Consider the following 20,882-nt stretch of genomic DNA (forward strand, 5'->3'; position numbering starts at 1 on the left):
TGAATTTATACTGGAAACTGATTTGTTCTAGAGTATCAAGGATCTCCACTGCCTTCTTCAAACTGTGAACTTAAATGAGTTATCCTGTGTAAAACTCCCCCTGATATTCTTATGGGAAGGAGGGAGACCTGTACATTTCATGACAAATCAGCTCTCTCAGTCACTCCCTTCTTTGGGCAGCACAAAGTGGGTGATTTCTCTCTCAGCCATGCTCAATGCTGTACCTATTTTTGACCTCTGCTTCTCTTTGTCCCTAATAAAGCTTCCTTATAGAGAATTTTCCTTCCCTGACTTAAAAGATTTGAAGGAATTTTTTGTCTTATCAAGAGCCTTAATCCAACTCCAAGTAAATGGCATTAACTTTTGTCTTCTCGAAGTTCTCGTGGTTTTACTTTTTCACTTCCTCCTTTAATATCACTCCTTTTCACAAAGACTCTGTAATTTGCAATGTTTAGTTCATATCAGATGTACCTTTTTCCCCTTAAACAGTTCATTATGTTTTTAAAACCCATACTGTTTATATTTTAGAACTATTTTATTTTTAATCCTGCAAATCTGCCTCTTAGGATTTTCTGTGATTAAAGATTCAGTTCAGATTTCTTCAGCAATTGCATTAATTCCACTGGTGATACTACCCTTCCTCATACTTTCTGTTATTATTTCTTGTAGTTTTTTCCCTGTGCAAGTTTTATCTACATTTTTTTCTGAGAGCAGCTGCTTTCTTTTGTTCTTCATGCAATTCTGCTCTTGTCTTTCCACATGTCAGGAAGTTCTCAGCACTTTTTGTGAACCAAATAAACCTGGATCCAAAGCTGGTTATGTCTGAACCCACCCCTCAGCAGACTGGCTTTTTTTGGATAGTAGTCACTGAGTATCTTACCTTGACCCTGAGATTGGCTCATTTTGTTAGAACTTGGAGCTAACAATGCCAAGGTTGGGAGTCCCTTCCAACTCAGAATATTCTGTGTTCTGTTAGGAGTTTACTTCCATAATTTAATAAGAAACTTTCCAGAGAAACTTTGCATTCTCATGAGTTTCAGAAAAAACCATAATGCAGATGGTCTGGGTTTTTAGCTTATTTTATAAAAGGGATTTTTATATATATATGACTTTATGTATTTTTTTGGTCATGTTCATTGACCTGTCATTCAGCTTCAACCTGAAAGCTCAGCAGACTGCTTTGTTCCTGCTCTCTCTATTGGCTTGAGCAGCCTCATTAGGTCACAACCCAGTAAAACACCTCACATTGATATCCAACAAACTTGACTACATCCATTCCTTAAAAACCTGGAACAAATGCTTAATTCAAGTGAGCTCAGCCACTCTACCTTTAGTAACACATTTATCTACATAATTGCAAAGACAGATTTCACTCACACCTCTTGAAATTGATGAAGCTGAGAGATGGAATGGCATCAATGTAATTACACAAGGAGAAAGCACAAATATGGTTCTTGCTACCTTTCTTTGTCTTGTAGGGCCCTCCACTGGGGTGCATTTCTTGCAGTGGGACAGATACAACCTTGGCTAGGCCAGCATTCATCATGTAGTGATAGACACGTTTGAAGGTTTTCTCAGAAAGACCCTGATGCAAAGAGAAATGGCAAAAGTCATTGTAGTCCAAAAGCCTCACCTGCTGCTGATTGGAATCAAAGACATTCTTACTGCCTGTTCTCAAAACAGTGTTTTGGGGTAGGATATCCAAGAAGGAATTTAAAAGCCTGTTAGTACAGACACTGGGCAGAACATGAGTGTGTTGGATCCCTCCAGCTCTGCCACCCAAACAAACAGCAGCACTGGACAATTAAAAACTGCATGATGATATCCACTGACGAGGGATTTCTGAAGCTTTGGATGGAACACAAATTCTTCCCTATTACAAACACCAACAGTAACTTGATCTAGTAGGTTTTTAAGATCTTTCTTTTGATATCCTACCCCAGAACTCTGTGCAACTTTAAAGAGCAGGCAGTATGAATGAATGCCTTTGATACTAATCATCTAGTTCTACTGAGTGAGAATTTGAAAGAGTAATAAATCTCACCAATTCTTCCCTCAAGTTTCCTAATGTTTCCATCTGGTTTGAACGAGCACTTAGCATACTTGAGAGCTTCTCCACCAGAATATCATATTTGCTCCTCCTAACCAAAGAAAGAAAATAATTTTATATGTAAGTATGCATATAACTTCATAAAAACAAGTTGTGGCTTTACAAAATGGCAATCACTAGAGAAAGTATGCTAAGTGTTCTCAGATTGGTTTAGGAATGTTTTCTTTTCTTTCTGTGAATAGCACAAGAGAATTTGTCACTGAGAAGAGATCTCAGCTAAGGGAACAGTGACTAAGCCCAAGCTGTTACTTCATTGGCAATCCACACAAGCACAAGTTCTAATTATAAACAAAATAAGAAAACAAAACAAAAACTCTGTTAGAAATGTGTTTGAAGTGAAAACTCTCAAAATCAACAGAATGATCAGTGCTATAATAAGAAAAGGTAGGTTTATGCAGGCAGGTGACAGGAACCAGAATATTGTACTGTGTTGTATGGCATTTGGAAGGGGAGTTAAAGAACTTGAAGAGAGTCAATATCAGGAAACTTTGATGGTTCTGTGACAACAGAGCAATCTCTCATCCCAGTGAAAGGTCACAGTCTCCCCAGCAGACCTCCAGAACATACCTATCTACATGAAAGCGAGTGAGAAGCAGAAGAATGGAGTGCTGCTGAGCTCCACTTGGCAGGCGTATGACGTGGGACTGCATTGTTATGAGACCATTTCTGTCCAGGACTCTTCGGTGATAATGAAGTTTTCCAGCATCCACTCTAAAGAAAAGATGGCAAGATAGCTATAGGCATAGAAACCTCTGCAAATAAATTCTACATATGCAGTACCTTAGAATACTTTACCTAAATTCCTATGGTCTTAGCGATAGATGCTAAATTTCAAAGTGACAAACTCAAAATTAAGAAGTGCCAAAATTAAGAACATCTGTGAAATTTATTTTTATAGTTAATCTCATTAAACAGAGAGAAATACCTCAGTCTATGCACTCTATGTCATGGCATGACATGGTTTGATGAGGGAGTTGAATCAGTATTGTATGTTCATGCTCTCTTTCTCCATCCTCTCTTTCTAACTCATGGCTATGCTGCAATCACTGCTCTCCTTGTCAAGGCTCTGACATTCATCTCACTCCTTGCTGAGCTGACCTGGGCCACCAAACTGACAGAAAAGCAGCCACAAAAGATTAACCCTCTGCCCCCATCACCTTGGTTACATAAGAGAGTTTCCTAAGTGGTACAAAACAATCCCAGGTGGCTTGCCAGTTCCAAGCCATTCCTCTCCCAAAAGGAGAGAATCCTTCCAACAATGCTAATATTCTGCAGAACTTTAGAGCAAACCCAGAAGCTCCCTAAGAGGCTGAGTAACACTCCTTCATCAACAAAACACATGGTCTGGTTTGGGAGCTGGTAACTCAGGCTCCCACTCATATGAAGAAACACAGGCAAATGCTGGGGACAAAATATCTAAAACTCTCTCCAGAACCTGGGCAGGACAAGATGCTCACTCAGCAGTTTAGAAAAGGAAATGAAAATCATTGTTCCATTCAAAATTTGAAAGTTACTTAGAGAAAGAATGAATTTCTACAAATTAGAAACCTGTGTATTGAGCAAACAGACAACTTCTGGAAGTACAATGAACTCAAGAATGAGACCAGTATAGTTCCAGTAACACAGGCTCCAAGGACCAATTACTCCTGGGTAGTAAGGACAAGACACTTGGTACAGATAGGAATTCAAATAAAGGCACAGGAATACTCCAAAAAAACCAGTGGAAACTTGTTAGCTTTGATTTAATTCATAGAGAAAAATGCAAACTTACTTGAAAGCCCCACAGTGAAGGTCCCTCTGGAGCTCCCCTTGCCACCGAGCACGGCCCAAACGCTCCAGGATGCAGTAGGAGAAGTCAGGGAGCTTCAGGTCAGGGTCCCCCTGCCAGCCTATCAGAGCTCTGTAACGCTGCTCCTGGGAGGCAACAATGACTAGTCTCTCTCCCCATCTAAGAAACAGAAGGAAAAGTTATTATTGTTATTAGTTCCATAACAATAGAGAGATCAATTCCTCTTTACCCACAAACACCACTGAGTAAAGACTAAAAGAAAAATAACTTTATAAGTATTTTAATGTTTTTAATTTAAGGATTTCACTCACTTTTCAAGAGCTTCTTTGTGAGTATAACAGGGCTGCAAATTCTTCTTCCTTATTTGATCAGTGATATCTACTCTCTCTTTAAAATACTGGCAGGAACCTTGTATGCCATCTTTGTTATCCAAAATCATGTGGACAGGATAAATATCGTCTGAAGCAGCAACACCTCTTTTGGCTTCCAGTATTCCAGTTTCAAGGTCTATCTCTTCATACCTGAAATAAAAGCAGAGAGCCAACATTAACCAAGCAAGGAGAAATGAAAGATTGTCACAAATAATGCTGAAAACTCTATGGAGCATCTTGGAAAAATGGAACTCTCATCTCGAAACTGGAAAAACACAAGGAGCAGAGTGCTGTACTCCTCAGGTATAGCCAAACCTCAGAATGCAGGAGGGGGATACATTATTTAACCTTCAAAAACGCAAGGCTATTGAAGTGGTGGGAGTTAGAGAAACATATACCAGTTCACAGAGAATGAAAAGAACAGATACATCCACCCTGATGAACTGGAACATGTAAATTCTGCCCTTACCTAAGTGGCAAAGAGATGTTTGACTGGAAATCTCGTCAGGGCTCATATACAGGTCACAGAATCATTATGGCTGGAAGAGAACTCTAAGATTGTCCACTCCCAACCATCCATCCAGCACTGCCCCTGTAACCCCTAAACCACATTACCCAGCGCCAGATCCAGACGCATTCTGAACACCTCCAGGCCAATCTATTCCAATGCCTGAGCACCGTAACAGTGACAAATGCTCTCCAATATCTAAATACCGGCCCTGGAGCCACGCTCTGCCCTTCCCGCTGTCACCCAAGCCCCGAACCGCTCCCGAGGCTGCGCCTGAGCGGGCAGTGCCGGTGGGGGCAGCCTGGCAGGAGGGCCTGGGATAGCCCGACAGGAGGGCCCGAGATAGCCCGGCAGGAGTGCCCGGGTCAGCCCGGCAGGAGGGCCTGGGTTAGGTTAGCAGCCTGGCCCGGATCAGCCCGGCAGGAGGGCCCGGGATAGCCCGGCAGGAGGGCCTGGGTTAGGTTAGCAGCCAGGCCCGGATCAGCCCGGCAGGAGAGCCCGGGATAGCCCAGCAGGAGGGCCTGGGTCAGTCCTGCAGGAGGGCCCGAGATAGCCCGGAAGGAGGGCCCGGGATAGCCCGGCAGGAGGGCCCGGGTCAACTCGGCAGGAGGGCCTGGGTTAGGTCAGCAGCCAGGCCCGGGTCAGCCCTGCCGGGGCATCGCCCCCGCCCCGCACTCACCCGCCGTGCAGGCGGAGCGGCGGCCGCGGCCGCGGCAGGAGGTAGAAGCGGAGGTCGGGCTGGGCGCTGAGCGCGGCCCAGAGCAGCTGCCGCGTGTCGGGCTGCAGCGGCAGCGGGAAGGGCGGCGAGCGGGCGGCCAGGCGGTGCCACAGAGCGGGCACGGTGATGCCATCCAGCCCCTCCAGGGCCACCTCGTCCAGCAGCGCCCACAGAGCCTCCATCGCCGCCCGCCGCTTCCGGCGCGCAGGAACTGACGGCGGCGGCGCGACCGTCACCAGGGAGACCGAGACACAGAGCGGGGCCGGGGCGGGCGGGGCCGTGCGGGGTCAGTGCCCATGCGGGGTCAGTGGCCCTGCTGGGGCTGTGCGGGGTCACTGTCTGTGCCGGGATCGGGGACCGTGCGGGGTCAGTGCCCATGCAGGATCAGTGTCCATGCGGGGGCTGTGCGGGGTCAGTGGCCGTGCCGGGGTCGGTGTCTATGCGGGGTCAGTGTCCGTGCTGGGGCTGTGGAGGGTCAGTGTCTGTGCCGGGTCAGTGTCCGTGCGGGGGCCGTGCGGGGTCAGTGCCCATTCGGGGTCAGTTGCCGTGTTGGGGCTGTGCGGGGTCAGTGGCCATGCGGGGTCCGTGACTGTCCGGGGTCAGTGGCCGTGCGGGGTCAGTACCCATGCGGGAGCCGTGCGGGGTCAGTGTCCGTGCAGGAACTCTGTCTTGGGGGCTGTGACCATCCGGGGGCTGTTCCAGGGGTCAGTGTCTGCCCCAGGGCTTTGCCCAGTGTTCAGTGTCCCTCGGGGTCTGTGTCCGTCTGGAGACTCTTCTCTGGGTGGTCAGTGTCGTTTCGGGGGCTCTACCCGAGGTCAGTGTCCGTGGTGGGTCGGTGTCTGTGCAGGGTCAGTGTCCGTGGAGGTCCCGTGAACGTGGTGGGTCAGTGACAGGGCAGGGCTCTGACAGAGACACCAGCGGTGGGTCAGAGGCAAAATACGGGGGGTCTTTCTTTGGGTACATTTAAAGTTCTGAGTGTGAACAGAACAGCTCAGCGGCAGCGGCTCTGGGGCTTGGTGGGGATTGCTGGGAAAGTTCGTGTTTCCTGAGGGGCGACAGAAAGTCTTTAACTGGAGACTTTAAACGTGCACAGGCTCTGCAGAGAACAAGTTGTAGGATTGCCTGACCTGACGAGCAGTAGCAAGTCAGGGAAGTCATCCCACAGCTGGACTTTGAGCACAGCTTCAGCTTGTGCCCCAGGGTTTACTGGCTCGTCAGGTCTTGGGTTATAAACTCCTTTATACAGCACATGCCTCCCACTTCTGGGATGTTTAGGTTCTTCAGTAGACTGTGGAGGGTTCTGGAAAACAAGTAAAACAACTACAGTTTCCTCTGTTCTTCAGGAGCTTTATTGACTACACTGACTATTGCAGGCAGCAATAGGACAAGGGGGCACGATGGGCTCAAGCTCTGCCAGGGGAAATTGAAGTGGGAGATGAGAAAAAAATTCTTTGCAGAGAGAGTGCTCAGGCATTGGAATGGGCTGCCCAGAGAGGGGGTGGATTCCCCACCCCTCGAGGTTTTTCAACTGAGCTTGGCCGTGGCACTGAGTGCCATGATCTGGTAAAGGGACTGGAGTTGGCCCAAGGGTTGGACTTGATGATCTCGGAGGTCTTTTCCAACCCAATCCATTCAATGATTCCATGACAACTTTATGCCTTGTTGAAGGAGGAACATTTTTCAGTTTATTCTCACCATTGAGGGTGCAAAGCCAGTAGTGCTCCATGTCATTCAGTGTGACAATTATATTCTCATTTCAGCTTCATATTAAGACATGGTGACTGACTTTGACGAGAAACATGACGAATACTTAATATCCCTTCAGCAGAGAAACCGGTAAGACACACAGTTGTTACCACCAATGGGTGTGAAGTACCTGTTTTATTGTGTCAAAGATCAGCACTTGTGGTGCAAAGTCTGACTTGCTGTGCCTTAAACCATTCAGGTGTTTCTCTCTTCCTCTTCTTGCTTGCTAAACAGATCAAAGTTCTGGTTTCTAGAGATCACAATGTTTCTTCAGCATTTAAAAGATAAATACATTTATTAATAAAATAGTTTTTGTTTTCATGGCTGACAGAAATTTTTTTCTGTATGGAGCAAAAGCTTAGAGGTTCAGAGGTAACTGGCAGCTCACACTGTGTGAGGATGTAATGATGAGGCAAGGTTTTTATGTTGTCAGAAACACAGAAAAATGGGAGATAAGGACATCCAGGTCACTTTTGCAAACTTCAGTGTTTTTCAGACAAATTTCAAACATTTCTTTTACTCTTTGTTCATGTGTTCCTGTTGTTGTACGCTGGACAGATGAACTTCATAGTTAATTCAGAAGGACCTGCAAAGCTTTCTTGCTGGATTCCCTCCTTTACCAGAATCCATAAGATTTTTACTCAGATTCTATGACAAACTGGTTCAGTGAAAAGACAAAAAAACCTTAGGAAGCCACAATTATGTTAAAAGACTTGCCAATTTTTGTGACCATGAGTTTCCTTTGTATATAGTACCATAAAGCAGTTTTAGAGAAGAATAAAACCAATTTATTTAATGATTGAAACAACTTGTATCCTTAGGATCAGACCTCTAATTCTGAATTTTGGTGGAAATAACAAGCAGGTGACAACTGTACCTTGCAGGGCACATATCTGGCAGTCTGGGATAGTGGGAGCAGATCAGGCACTGGCTCCTGCTGGATCCAAAATTACCAAGAACAGCCCATCTTGTGTCAAAATCTCATCAATCTGAGCAGCCTGGGGTGGGTATAAGAGAGTGGTGGCAGCAGGGGCTGTGCAGGGTCAGGTGCAAACTGTCACCCACGTGATCCCAACCTCCTGGCCTGCATGTCACCTCACCAAAGGAATTAGGATGGACTGGGTATAACCTGTGGTGAAAGGAGAGAAGATGAGATTTGGAAGAGGGAGAGTAGGTGTTTCACTGAAACTGAGCCTGGGGAAGGGCATTTTTTAAAATATAATTTTACCCAGTCTTCAATTTTCTGATATCTCTACCTGCACTACTGACTGAGGGCTTTTTACCTCAAGTTTCAAAACACAAATAATGTTTTTCTTTTCTTTTTTTTTCTTGAAAAGACTTCACCCATTTTTAAGCTATTTGGAAATTCTAAGTAAAACTCTGCAAAATTCTTAGGAAGAAAGGTTACATATGCTCAATACCAATTGGAAAAATAATGTGAAATGAGAGACAACATGGGAAAAATGTCAGAAGGGAGAGGGTTGGTCAAACTTCAGGTGTACAGTGTGTGGGTACTCCTACAAGCACTCCAGAACAGGAACCAGATCCTGGAAGTTGTATTCTGGAATTACTGTTTGAACTGTGAGCATCTTTTCCATCTTTGTGACGTGGTTTGCTGTGTTCATTGCTGACCTGCACATGCCCTGTGTAAGGATGAATTGTTGTCCTTTCTGCTCCAGGTTACTGGAACGGTTGAAAAGGAAGGATCCTGTGCAAATCAAACTGGAGCAGCTGGAACAAGGCTTTTCTCTGTATGTGAATGGAGCCAATTCCCAGCTGAGGAATCACCGCCGCAAAATCGGCTCCCACTGCTGCCTCAGGAACGAGACAAAACCCGCCAGGACAAGTGGTGAGTTCCATGGGAGCCTGGCAGAGATTGCAGATGGAACTCTTGGAGGAGTGCACTCACTGGAGCTCTGATTCACTTGATGAGGTCACTGGCCAGGCTGTGATAAAGAGACCACCACTGGAGCTTGGAATGAGGAAACTACAATATAACACACACTTACACAAGTTACATATATATAACAAGGAATAACTCCCCACTCCCCAATTAATGCAAAGCCCATTACTCTAAATTCATAAGCACTCCAAAAGACACTCAGAAAGAAAGAGAAAGTATAACAACAAAATATCTCTACTTCCCTGAATGCAAACAAAATGCAAGCAGAGGCAACAGGAGCAGGCCTTAGCCTAGTAGAGGAGCTGCTGGATGTCCTCCTCTTAGTGCAGCCATGATGGAACTAACTAAGCCACTCCCACACACTGGATTTTACCCCCTTTGAGATGATGTAGTATGGTATGGAATACAATATTATTGGCTGGAAGAAGTCAGCTGTCAGCTCAGCCCAGCTTAAATCAGCTGACAATCCTAGGCCTAGCTGAACTTTAAAACCTAAATTTAGGCCCACCTGGCCAAACTCATTACACATGGGACTCTTTCCTCCAATTGCTTAAGCTGGTTGTTTAAGGAACAGTTTTTCAGTCGATCCCTGACTAATTCCAAGGTTTAAATTCCCCACGTCTTCGTTTGTTAAACAGCTCTTACTAAAACTAGAAGATTAGAAATGTATATGAATTGTCAGTGGAAAAGAATGGTATATCTTTGTCTGATGGATAACACCATTAATAGGATTTAAAATCTGATGGGCTTCAGTGTTATCTGAGTCTGGTGTCCTGAGGACAAATGACATTTGATGACACAGACTGTAATCAAATTATATCCTTTAATAGCTGCATTAAGCTAATAAGTGATATTTAAGCTATAATAGTTGTCTTAGAAAGACAGCTAATCTTTATTTAAATATTTGAAGTAAAGAATGTCTACCATTTTCTCCCAATGATTAGTTGGCTTTATCTAAAAGTGGGTATTTTGTTTCTAATTTAAGTCTGTCTGTTACTGAGAGCAGTGTAGTGACAGGAATAATTTTGCATGCATGAAGATATAAAGTATGAGCTTACTGGCCTTCTAATCTATTTAGCATAATGAAAAGGAAGTTGATTTTACTAAATCCTTGTGTAAAGCAGTTTACCAGCCTTAGTCAGTTATGTTTACTTTGCTACAACCTATTTTTAATCTATTGCTGTGTAGGTGGTCTACTTAATTTTCACCTAAAATTGAAGACAAAGAGTTACTTAATATAATAATTTATTATGATTGAAGGTTTATTAATCTCAAAAATACTGGAAACTAAGTTTTCTTTCAGTAACTTTCTCACCATGACTCTATCTCTTTTTTAATTTGTTTTTCTGCCACACTGGGTACATGCTGCTTGTTTTCAAGTTTAAGTGTGTTCAGCTTAGCTGTGAAACCTTGTGTGTAATGATGCAAAAAGTTTCATGTTCTTTGATATTGGAAAATGAGGGAAATTTTGTGCCTTGTCACCCTGGGATGATACACTTTGAGGGTGCAGAACAGTGTCTTTGGCTTTTTGATCCAGAAATTGTGCAGGGATATTGTGGCAGCAGCTGTAATTGAACTCTGTCAAGAGGAATTTCCTCTCAAAGTTCTGCTGTGTAGCTGTTATCTCTCAGCTTGACCAAAGTGCATTATTTTTTTGGTCACTTGATGCCATTTGATTCAGTTATGGTAGAATACTTGTCTTGGGGACCTTTAAAGACTTCAGTTCCAGTCTCTGTTCCTTTCCTCAACTCCATCAACTTGGAGACTGTAGTATTATCTCTGCAGAAGATAACTCAGTGTTTTGCAGTTTCTTACTGTCTAGTGTTGATCTTTTAAACCCATGAAGCTGCAGTGAAAGATATCAATTGAATCATCATCCTGTAATTTTTCCTCTTCCATTTGATTTTGCCACTGGAGTCCAGAGGGGGAATTATTGGTTATCTGTAGAAGCTTCTTGCCTGAGGGTTCTACCATAACAATTTTATGCTCTCTTGCATTTCTAGGCATTTCTTCTCAATGATTGAATATGATTTTACTTACAGAAATGATTCCTAGCTGAGATACAGCACTGAGTTTTCTTCCCTGTCTCCCTCCCTTGAGAGTTATTGCATCATCCATTACTTCTAAAGCATCTATCTATAGGATTAATCTTCACTGAAAAATTAGGAATGTGTGATACTTAATAATCCAGAAAAGGCACAAATCCCTCTTTCTGGTTCCTGAAAGTGTCAGCATAAATCTCCTTGCCAGGACTATTTTCTTTGTCTGTGTTCCCTAGGAGTAATTAATGATAATAGTGATTGATAAACTTTTTCTGCTTAGGATTGTAGTGAAGCTGAGCCACAGGTGTACTGTCATTTCTCTGGGTGTATAACCCAGGCATAGTCTCACAACTATGTTTGTTCTTCCAGTGAATGTCTGGGTGGTCACAGAAATGGGGCTCAAGGGTACCATGGGGTCTCCTTGGAACATGACTGATATTTTGATGATGTGCTGCTGAGTTCTTGACTACAAGAACAGACACTGTCAGCTCAAGTCTCCAGGGGAATGACACCACTGGCCCTATTCTGTGTGCCAAAGCAGGCAGTGGTTGGTATTCAGTCCCCATCCCACCCATGAGAAGGATGTTTTTGTTCTAAAGTGGTGTTTGTGTCACAGATGATTTGCTCAGCTGCATCAGCCTCTGCCTGGGGTTTGAATTAGTGTTTTTTCTGGTTTAGGGAAACCCGGTCACATAAATCCATCACTGAGTAGAACCATGGAACTCTACAATGGTTTGGGTTGGAAGGGCCTTGAAGCTTATCCATTTCCACTCCCTCCCATGGGCAGGGACACCTCCCACCAGCCCAGGTTGCTCCAAGCCCCGTCCAACCTGGCCTTGGACACTCCCAGGGATGGGGCAGCCCCAGCTTCTCTGGGCACCCTGTGCCAGGACCTCAGCACCTTCACAGTAATTTTTTTCTAACATCAAATCTAAACCTACTCTCTTCCAATTTGAAGCCATTCCCCCATGTCCTTGTCACTACATTATCTTGTAAATAGTTTCTCTAAATACTCAAAGAATTCTGAGAACTAAATACTCAGCAGTGGTAGCACAAGTCCTACTCTGTTGCTGTTTCCTCCTTACATTTGTAGGATACCTGAGTGTCTTCTGGGCAGTTGCTTGGAAGAGATGGATTGCTTGGGGAGTGAAAGGTGCTTCCAATTCTGTCCCAAAGCAGGAGCTGAATCTGACCACCCTTCTAGCATTGTAACCTCAGAACAGTTCACCCTCAGTGCCAGCAGAGCCCTGAAGCAATCAGCACCAATGCTAATTAATGACTGCACAGTATTTCTGAAGGTAGTGAGGAACAGCCTGATGGAGTGGCAGGAGGTCTGGTTGGAAGGGCTGTATTTCTTCCTTGGAGCAGACCATTCCTTGTCCCCTCTGTGCTTGGTTGTATTTTGGGCCTTTGAGGCAGACACTTGGTGCTGAAGCTGTAGAACACCATCCTGTGATGTTATGATCCCTCCAAACTGACATAAGCATACACTGCTCCCCCAGGAATGGTCCCTCTTGACCATCTGTACCAGCACTTGTGCAATCTCATGGTGAACCAGAGTGCACCAGTGGCTCTAATCAAAAGTAATCTGTTATGTTTTCCCACAGTTAAAACTTGCCCACATAATTCCCTGTCCAGCTGCACGTAGGGTTGTCCAACCCAAGAAAGCAAAGGTGGTATTGAGAGCTGTAATAAGCAATGTGGTCTAATTCTGAAGTAAGCCCTGCTTTGAGTGGAAAGCTGGACTAAGTGACCCCACAGGTTCCTTCCAAACTAAATCTTTCTGGGATTCTATGACCTTTGTAGGACAGTTGGTTCTTTTATTGGTAGTGCCAGTTTCTGCTGGCTTAGGGTGACCATTAAATTATGGCTTAAAGAGAAAAGGGTTTGCATCAGCTGTTTTTCTCCACTGAGAAGAAATGGAAGCTGTAAATCTGTCTTGAACATAGGAAATGAGATGCCTTTATTTAGGATGCTACTGAGGGTGTTGGTGATGCCCTTGTTCCATTGAGGGTGCTGATGTGACCTGCAAGATGTTTGTCTCTGTCTCAGTCAAAGCATCTTCTCAAAAATCCATTGCTCCACTCTAAGCTGGGGGCATGTCCAGCACAGAAACCCTTAGTTCTCCTTGACCATACTGAGATTTTTTGCAGAAGTTCCAGAACCAACTCTTCCTGACCTTAGAAATGAAGGATAATGGTTGTTTGTCCTTTATTTATGGCTTTTACATGAAGAATCTTTCTCTGCATAGTATGTTAAATATCTGGTAGATTCTGTTAAATCTGCCAATACCTCATATTTCCTTAATCTGAGAGTAAATACACACAGTTCTTTTGTAAAATCAACATTTCACCTGTTGTTCACCAGAACTCTGTCTGTCAGAGCCTGCCTTTGGTGGGGCTCAGTTGGCTTCCTGAGACAGCTTATTGCCCATCTGGGGGTTGGAGTGATCTGTACCCTGGTTCTAGAACATACCTCTAGACTTTCATGTCAGAGAAAGTGGTGCTTCACCTGCTGTTCAGCTAATGTGTCTTTAAAGAGTTTATTCTCTTGAATACACAGGATGATGATTGTCCCTTAAGAGATTCCAAACTCCTACTACCAATACACAACTGGCCAGGGTCTGGATTGGAATGGCTTCTCTGTTGTTGATACCATTCACATGTCAAACATTTACTCTTCTGTCCTCATTTGGGAAAAAACTCAACATAAACCCCAACCCAAAATGTGAAGTGAGGTGTATATTGTCACATACTGTATTTATGGTTTCTGTTCTCTAATTCTTGTGTCTGTGTTATGACAAAGCAGCCCAGCTAGAGGAGAGGGAGTTGCCAGCGGGCAGCACACAGACTGCACCAAGCAAGATCCAGCGCAGGAATTGGCTTCAGGTGAGAAGCAGTTGGAAGGAATGGGGGTTTGAACTAATCCTTAAGCCATAAACACTTTCAGGGAGAATTGGTTGCAACTAGTAGATAGTTGGGACTCTCACACAGAACCTGAGTCTTGGCTTGGTGTAGGTGCTGAGTGACAACATGAAATGGTTCTGTGGCCAGTTTTGTGGCTACTTTGAAGCCTAAAAAGACAAATCTCATTGAAAGGGTCTGGTTTCAGTGACATCTGTCATAGAAAATTCTGTAGCCTGGACATGACTGGCTCAGTGTGTCCTCCAGCAGAAGAGCTGTCACTGGACATCTCTGATGGTAGCCTAGAGAATTTATTTAGTGCAAAAGATGGAGAAACTCATTTTGAAGAGACATCCCTGCCTGTCACTGCTGTTCTCCACCCTGCAACAGGAGTGAGGGACACAGAGGTGTAATTTGCAAGGCTTGAGATGTAATTTGTGACAAATTCTTGTGGATCAAAAGGGAGGAAAATGCATAGAGATAATAAAAATATCTATATGAAATTTGGAGCCATTAGCTACACAGTTGTTGGTTCACTGGACAAGCTTTAATGGTCTTTTTTTCTTTTGGCTTCAAGAAGGATCTGAATTAACCTGTCAAGGAGTGTGACTTAATTAACAGAGCAAGTGGGAATTCTGAACAACTGAGACATGTCACCCAAATAATTACCCTACTTGATTAGTAATTGGCCTGGCTGGATGTCCAGCCTGTGCTTGAGTGACTGGGCATCGGGGTCTGTGTCACTGCAGATCAAGTGCTCATGCCATGCAGGTCTGCTCTTCTTTCAGCAAATATTGCACATTCAAGCTTTTGGGCTGCATTACTTTATTTACCACCCTTACTGCTTCAAAGTTCCGTTTAATTAATTTTCTCAGCTGCTCTTTCTCCCAGTAGGCCACTGCTTACATACAAGCCTGCCAGGACTGGTTTGCTGGATTTGCCAAATGTGTAGTCAGTCATAGCCTGTGTCATTCCAATGAAGAAGGAGGCACCTCCTCTGGATTGGAAAGTTATCCAAACATAGGCAGCTATACTAAAAACAGGCTACTATTTGGGACTAGCTTAGGATGATACCTTAAGTCTTTTATCCAGTTGGATGGGGAGGTAGCAGTTATCCTAATGAACAACTGGAGTTATTTAGCTAAGGGGATGTGCAGCCATGGAGTAAGGTGCAGGTTGTGCTATTCAGCAGTTTATTTTCCCAGTGGGTTTTTTGGATAGCTAAAGGACCCAGCAATTCATGTTCAAATCTCAAACCTGGGCTGTGCTCAGGTGTGCTCTGAGGGGGGAGGATGGACCTACTGAACTTGCTCTATCAGAAGCCACGTTGCCTTAAGCTGCTCCCTCTGGGATATCTCTGCCCCTGGCCCTCCCACAATGGTAGAGGATTGTCTGCACAAGAGGTAATGAGGTTGAATATCACTGTGCAGGCTTCTGTATCATGTTACCTTTGATGAGACTCTCCTTTTGCCATCATTCACTTGGGAGACTTCCCCCTGTGGAATGTCTGCACCAGACTTGAAGTTGTTTCACTTCCCTGGTGAGGGTGAACCCTGATGGGCACTCCCTTTGGGGCCCAACACATGATGTGTGCAGGGCCAGACCCAGCAGCAGGTGGGCACTTTGGCCAGGGTGCTTAAACATAATTCAGAGGCCCAAAGGTGAGCTCAGGGAGGACAGAAACCTTCCCTGGAACAGAGAGGAAAAGTGGTGCTTGGTCTAGACATTGTTATGTAAAATGTGATGATTATTATTGCACAAGAGACATCTAATTTCCTTTGAATGCTTCTCTTGACAGAAAACTGTGGCGATTAAAACGGAGAGAGGGGATAAACTCTACATTAAACCATCTGTGGAGTACTCTGAGGATTTTGAACCTTATGAAAGCTTGAGTGTGGAGACAAATGGGGAGGATGATACTCTCCCTTACTCCCAGGTATAATTGGCAGTTGCCTTCTGTTCATGGCAGTGCCATTGGAAAGGTGAAAGGGCCCAGGGTCAGTGCATGCAAACCCAGTGTACAGTAGTTTCTTTATTAGGTGATTTTCCATTGTTGAGATGTGACATAAAGAAGGAAAAAATGAAAAGTAAAGCTTTGAAAATCTATTCTCAGTCAGCAACGCTGCAAAACATTGTCCTGTTTTAAGGAGGTAGAACATCATCCCTGTTGGATTGAATCCCTGCAAGGAGCCTCTTTCACTTAATGGCTGTCCAGAGGAATGTCACTCATGGCTGTCAAGTTAGAGAAAGCTGAAACTACTTTTTCTGGATTTAAGTTAGTTTTTCAATAATCTTGCTAAGGTTGTTGCATGTCATTGTTTTACCTAACAAAAATCAGACTGAATTTTAAAAGTATTCTAATCAGTACAGTTGCTTTCCATCAAGGGTTGTTTTTGTATGGACTGTGCAGCCTTCTATTTGATTACTAATTACAGTTTGTTCTAGCACACTTCATTAATGTCCTGCCCTTAAAAAATGAATAAATGAAAAAAAGACTCATGGATGTTTTTCAGCTTAACCAATTAATAACATCAATAAAGCTTTTCTGGGTAGTGGAATAACATCCATCTATGAAACTGTCTGCAGATCTTACCACTGACATCAGACAAAATTCCCAAGCCTATTTTTCTAGCTTGCACCTGTTTCTCTTTCCTGTATTGCTCTTGAGTTTATGATTTTTTTTTTCTCTACAAACTGGTAACTTGTTAACAGTGATGGATATTTATAATCTTTCATAATTTTAAACCAAACCCCCACTTTTCTTTTTATTCCAGATGGAAATACTTTTTGATTTTCCTGAAGCTATAATGTCTTTTCTTGAATTTCTTACAATGCGGATGCATGAGGTTTCAAACTAAAAGAAATCCTGTACAATTTCCTGTCAAACACCTGGAAATATTAGTCTTGACTGTCATAAAGACATGCTCCATATCAAGGCTCAGATTGCTTATAAACCCTCTTTTGAACCTCACTTTGCCTGCTCTTTGTAATATGTATCTGTCAACATGGATTTCCTAACAAGTGTAATCTGAAGCAGCTTGAAGCTTTCATTGCAAACTGAACATACACTGTCACAGTTCATTTGTACCTGGGTTGGCTTCAGGTTTTTCATTTTCTACAGTTTGCTCACCTATATTTATCTCAAAACTCTAATACCAACAAAATAAGGGGAAAAAAGCATTTAAGAGACGCAAGTTTTCCTTTTGCCTTCATAAAACCACACAGCTCTCCAACATCATCTGTGCTGTTTGTGGCATATAATGAGAGAAGCAGGGCAGTGTTTTCCACAGTAAATTTCAAAACAGATTAATTTTTGCATAAAATCCTGTTACCATGTGTCCACTTCAAAGAATCTGTGCAAAGTGGAAGCTTAACCCGTTAGACCACAGCTCTTCTCTGCTGGGTTGTGAAGTACAGATGTGTAAAGATAAGTCTATCCAAGTGCTTATAAAGTTGATATTACATGATATTGGCAGTCTTGTGAAGGCATTTGGAAATTCTGGATTGCAGCTACTCTTTAAATAGAAAGACACAACTGTGTGAGACTGAACAAATATGTGCCCTTGCCCTCTCCATTACTTACGTGCTGTTTGTAACATATTCCTAAAAATTGGGTTTGCCCATAAAACCTTCCTGGCCTACGGAATGTTCCTGCAAGGATACTGGGGAGAAGGGACAAAGGAGTTGTAGGATGAGTTTTCTTTACAAGCCCTTTTCAAAGGAGTGGAGACGTGACAGGAATGTGAATATTCTTGGCTGCATGGTGGCTCTGAGTTCATGAGAAGGTTTTTCCTTCTCCTGGGGAGGAAGAGGCAGCCACACTAGTTTATTTTAAAATAAATGTTTGAGCTTTTCTGACAGATCTGTTTGTGTGGTACCAGGAACTGAGGAGCAGCTTGCAGCACAGTGTAGAAGAGGAAAAGATGGAAGAAGATTCCCTCAGTGATGATTATGACTCTGTTGAAGAGGATGTGTTTTCAGAGTCATCTTCCACTGAGGAAGACATGCCAAGCTTTGAAGCCCTTCAGTTCCCTGGCAGTAGGTCACTGCAGAAGGAAACTCCTGAACAACAGGATGCTGGGAGATGCTCTGGCCTTGATTGTGGTGCCCTGACTGTGCTGGAGTGCAACCAGGATCAGAGCAGTGAGTCTCTGTGTGCTCTGCAAGAATGATTCCTTGAGAGCATTGCTTGTAAGGGAATGGCTGCTGGTTAATCATTAGGGGTTACTCCACACTCTCATTTTAATCTGCTGATTTGGAAGATTTGCATCTTCTTGCTACTATATTAAGAATTTTCTTTCAAAGACAAGGATATAGTCCTAGTTAATGCACTGCATTAGTAGGGCTAGACACTTGAACAAATATTGTCTCAGATTGTCTGTCAGATTTCTCAAGAAATTATTATGTTTTTAATACATTTTTTGAACTGTTCTTGCAGTAATCTAGGCAGCCAAACTCCCAGTCTCAACTTTATTTCACATCCTGAGTGCTGGAAACTTGTCATAGTGTGTGCTATTTATCCCTGATGAATGGTTTGAGCCACTTCTTTTGGTGTCCTTTGGAGACCTCAGTGTCCAAACACACAACCAGTCACTGGATCTCAAAGATGTTCAGCTTGTCAAAGGTGGAGAGTTCAGGCAGAAATCAGACCTGGACCTACATTCAGTATTTCTCAAAATTCCCTCCCACTCATTTCAGGCTCAGTAATTGGTTTTGGTTGTTGGTTTTGTTTATTGTTTTTTTCCTTATTCGTAGTTAATTGCATAAATAAAGAGGAATTTGAATAAATTGAGTAAAGGAGTGTTCCTCTCATTGTAATAGATGTGAGTGGAGTGTGAATGGGGAGAGGGGCAGAAGAGATGGGAACAAAGGATGGAGCTGCAGTGAGAGCAAGATCTTTGGGAAAGTACATGATTTTTTGTCTAGAGAAATTTCAAAGTAAACAGTGGAGGCATTAATAATTGTCAAAGGAAAAAGGGAAGTGCTCATATGAACTACACCAGGCAACCCTCTCCCTCTTTGTAACTTCTAAATAAGACAACACTTCATTCTGTATTTTAAGAATTTATTTCAATATAGTTGTGTTAACAAGTGACTAAGGAGTTCCTTTTCATTTTGGCTTTTCTTGACAGTAATGCAGGTAAATACCTGGTAGAGATGAGATATGTTGGCACATTATAATAATATTTTTTTTTTGTTTCACCAAGTGCAAGCCATACATACACAGGTGCTCTTGTATCAACAGCACAATATCAGTGAAGGGGAGGGAGGTTATCACAGCAACTATGCCAACATAATTAAAGCAAACCTTAGCAGATAGGCTCCAATAATTTTTCCTGCTCCTGAGAAACTTCAAAGCTGATTATTTCTCTCCCATTTTTGTGTTGCAGGAGCAAAGCCAGTGCGAGTTCTCTCTGCCCAAAGGAAGGACAGTGCTGAGGTGTTTGTTCCTGCCAGGCCAAGCACAGCAACCAGGAGAGGCACTCGGCCCCTCTCTGCTGAGTTCTTGCACCAGGGAAGACATGAAGGACTTTGTTCTAGTAAGACATGAGAATATATGATGTCATTAAGGAGAGTTTTCAGGTTTTTTTTCCCCTCTGGCTCGGGTGTAATTTCAGCACATACCTGTCATGTGATTTTTTTTGCTATCCCTCCAGCTTTTTTCTTTTTAGGTATTTTTTTTGCCCTTTTTTGGTGTTGTTTTTACCACTTTGAGTGTTTTCACTTAAGTAAAACTGTGAGAAGGACCCTATATACTCTTCTGATACATCTTGAATATCTTGCTTATCTTTTTGCTTCCACAGCATAAGACTTTTTCTTCTCCCTTTCAGTCCTTGTACTGTCTCTTTGTTTCCTGATTTCCTCACAAAGATCTATTCCCTGTGGCATTAACAGAAGTGTCTTCTCAAAATCAGTGATTGATGCTTTGGTGGAAGGTTTTAACATGATGCATTTGTAGCAACACAAAATGCATAGTTTTCCACAGCAATAAAGGCTTAGTTTTCCACAGCACAACAAAACAGCTCTGTTGTTGCTGGGACTGTACTTGCATTGCACCTTGAACACTGGAGATCAGTCTCCACAAGCCTTTATGTAGGACCATACTGGGAAATGTTTTTCCTGGACTGGAGAACAACCTTTTGCAGGCACTGCTGCTAAAAATCTGTGCTAAGGTGTGTCTTTATCTGGGGAAAAAACCAAACAAAACACACTAAACCCCAAATCTAGGGCTGAAATCAGGACTGCAGTTGTCTTTCAGTGCAGTCCTTAATGAGCCTGATGAACTTGAGTGTTGAAAGGTCTGAGATGAAGTTTTCAGACATGCCATTCTCTGTGGTTCAGATGCTCTTTTCAGAAGAGCAAAATCCTCTTGTGTCCCAAGAAAGCAATAAACCTAATGGTTTTGAGAAGTCCAAATATTAGTTTCTTAATTGGCAGAAAACCAAATGGAGGAAAAGAAGCTAATTCTTTTTGGCATCAGAATAAATCCCTTCTGAGGGAGCTTCTGAGACCCTCACTCACCATCTGTCTGAGCAGATGCTTGCTTTGACTGCTTCCCAAAGATGTGTGCAGCACCTCCTCAGGTTATTATAGTGCTCGTTGGAACTCTTTCTGTCCAACTACCACGCTAAAGCCTTCAAATAATTTCATTTCAGGGGGATGATATAGCACAGAAATATCAAGAGGACTTTGTCCTGTCCCCGTTTTTGCAGAGATGGATGATGCTTGTTGAAAGTTTTCATGTGTGTAAGGAGGGTGAATGCATGCAAATGTCAGCTCAGTTTTAATGTC

At 43.3% G+C, this 20,882-nt stretch overlaps 2 protein-coding genes across 4 annotated transcripts in view; one reads left to right on the plus strand and one right to left on the minus strand.

Moving 5' to 3' along the window:
* The window catches only part of GTF3C1 (general transcription factor IIIC subunit 1), a 40,501-nt gene extending 34,811 nt beyond the window's left edge, over positions 1 to 5,690 (minus strand). For both annotated transcript variants that reach the window (XM_071571463.1, XM_071571462.1), the window contains exons 1-6: positions 5,458 to 5,690; positions 4,211 to 4,420; positions 3,882 to 4,058; positions 2,678 to 2,821; positions 2,045 to 2,141; positions 1,462 to 1,585 (exon numbers count right to left, since the gene is read on the minus strand). In XM_071571463.1, coding sequence (XP_071427564.1) covers positions 1,462 to 1,585; positions 2,045 to 2,141; positions 2,678 to 2,821; positions 3,882 to 4,058; positions 4,211 to 4,420; positions 5,458 to 5,678 — 973 coding nt within the window. In that variant the 5' untranslated portion in view covers positions 5,679 to 5,690. The remainder of the gene's footprint in view (positions 1 to 1,461; positions 1,586 to 2,044; positions 2,142 to 2,677; positions 2,822 to 3,881; positions 4,059 to 4,210; positions 4,421 to 5,457) is intronic.
* A 91-nt stretch (positions 5,691 to 5,781) lies between these two features.
* Positions 5,782 to 20,882, plus strand: part of KATNIP (katanin interacting protein) — a 59,933-nt gene continuing 44,832 nt past the window's right edge. Inside the window, exons 1-7 of one of the 2 annotated variants that reach the window (XM_071571284.1) lie at positions 5,782 to 5,862; positions 7,257 to 7,332; positions 8,922 to 9,091; positions 13,996 to 14,075; positions 15,889 to 16,026; positions 17,972 to 18,233; positions 19,481 to 19,630. In XM_071571284.1, coding sequence (XP_071427385.1) covers positions 7,271 to 7,332; positions 8,922 to 9,091; positions 13,996 to 14,075; positions 15,889 to 16,026; positions 17,972 to 18,233; positions 19,481 to 19,630 — 862 coding nt within the window. In that variant the 5' untranslated portion in view covers positions 5,782 to 5,862; positions 7,257 to 7,270. Of the gene's footprint in view, positions 5,908 to 7,256; positions 7,333 to 8,921; positions 9,092 to 13,995; positions 14,076 to 15,888; positions 16,027 to 17,971; positions 18,234 to 19,480; positions 19,631 to 20,882 lie in introns of both variants that reach the window. The other variant, XM_071571285.1, reaches the window with a different exon arrangement.

This window comes from Pithys albifrons, chromosome 16 (assembly GCF_047495875.1).
Source record: "Pithys albifrons albifrons isolate INPA30051 chromosome 16, PitAlb_v1, whole genome shotgun sequence".
Taxonomy (NCBI): domain Eukaryota; kingdom Metazoa; phylum Chordata; class Aves; order Passeriformes; family Thamnophilidae; genus Pithys; species Pithys albifrons.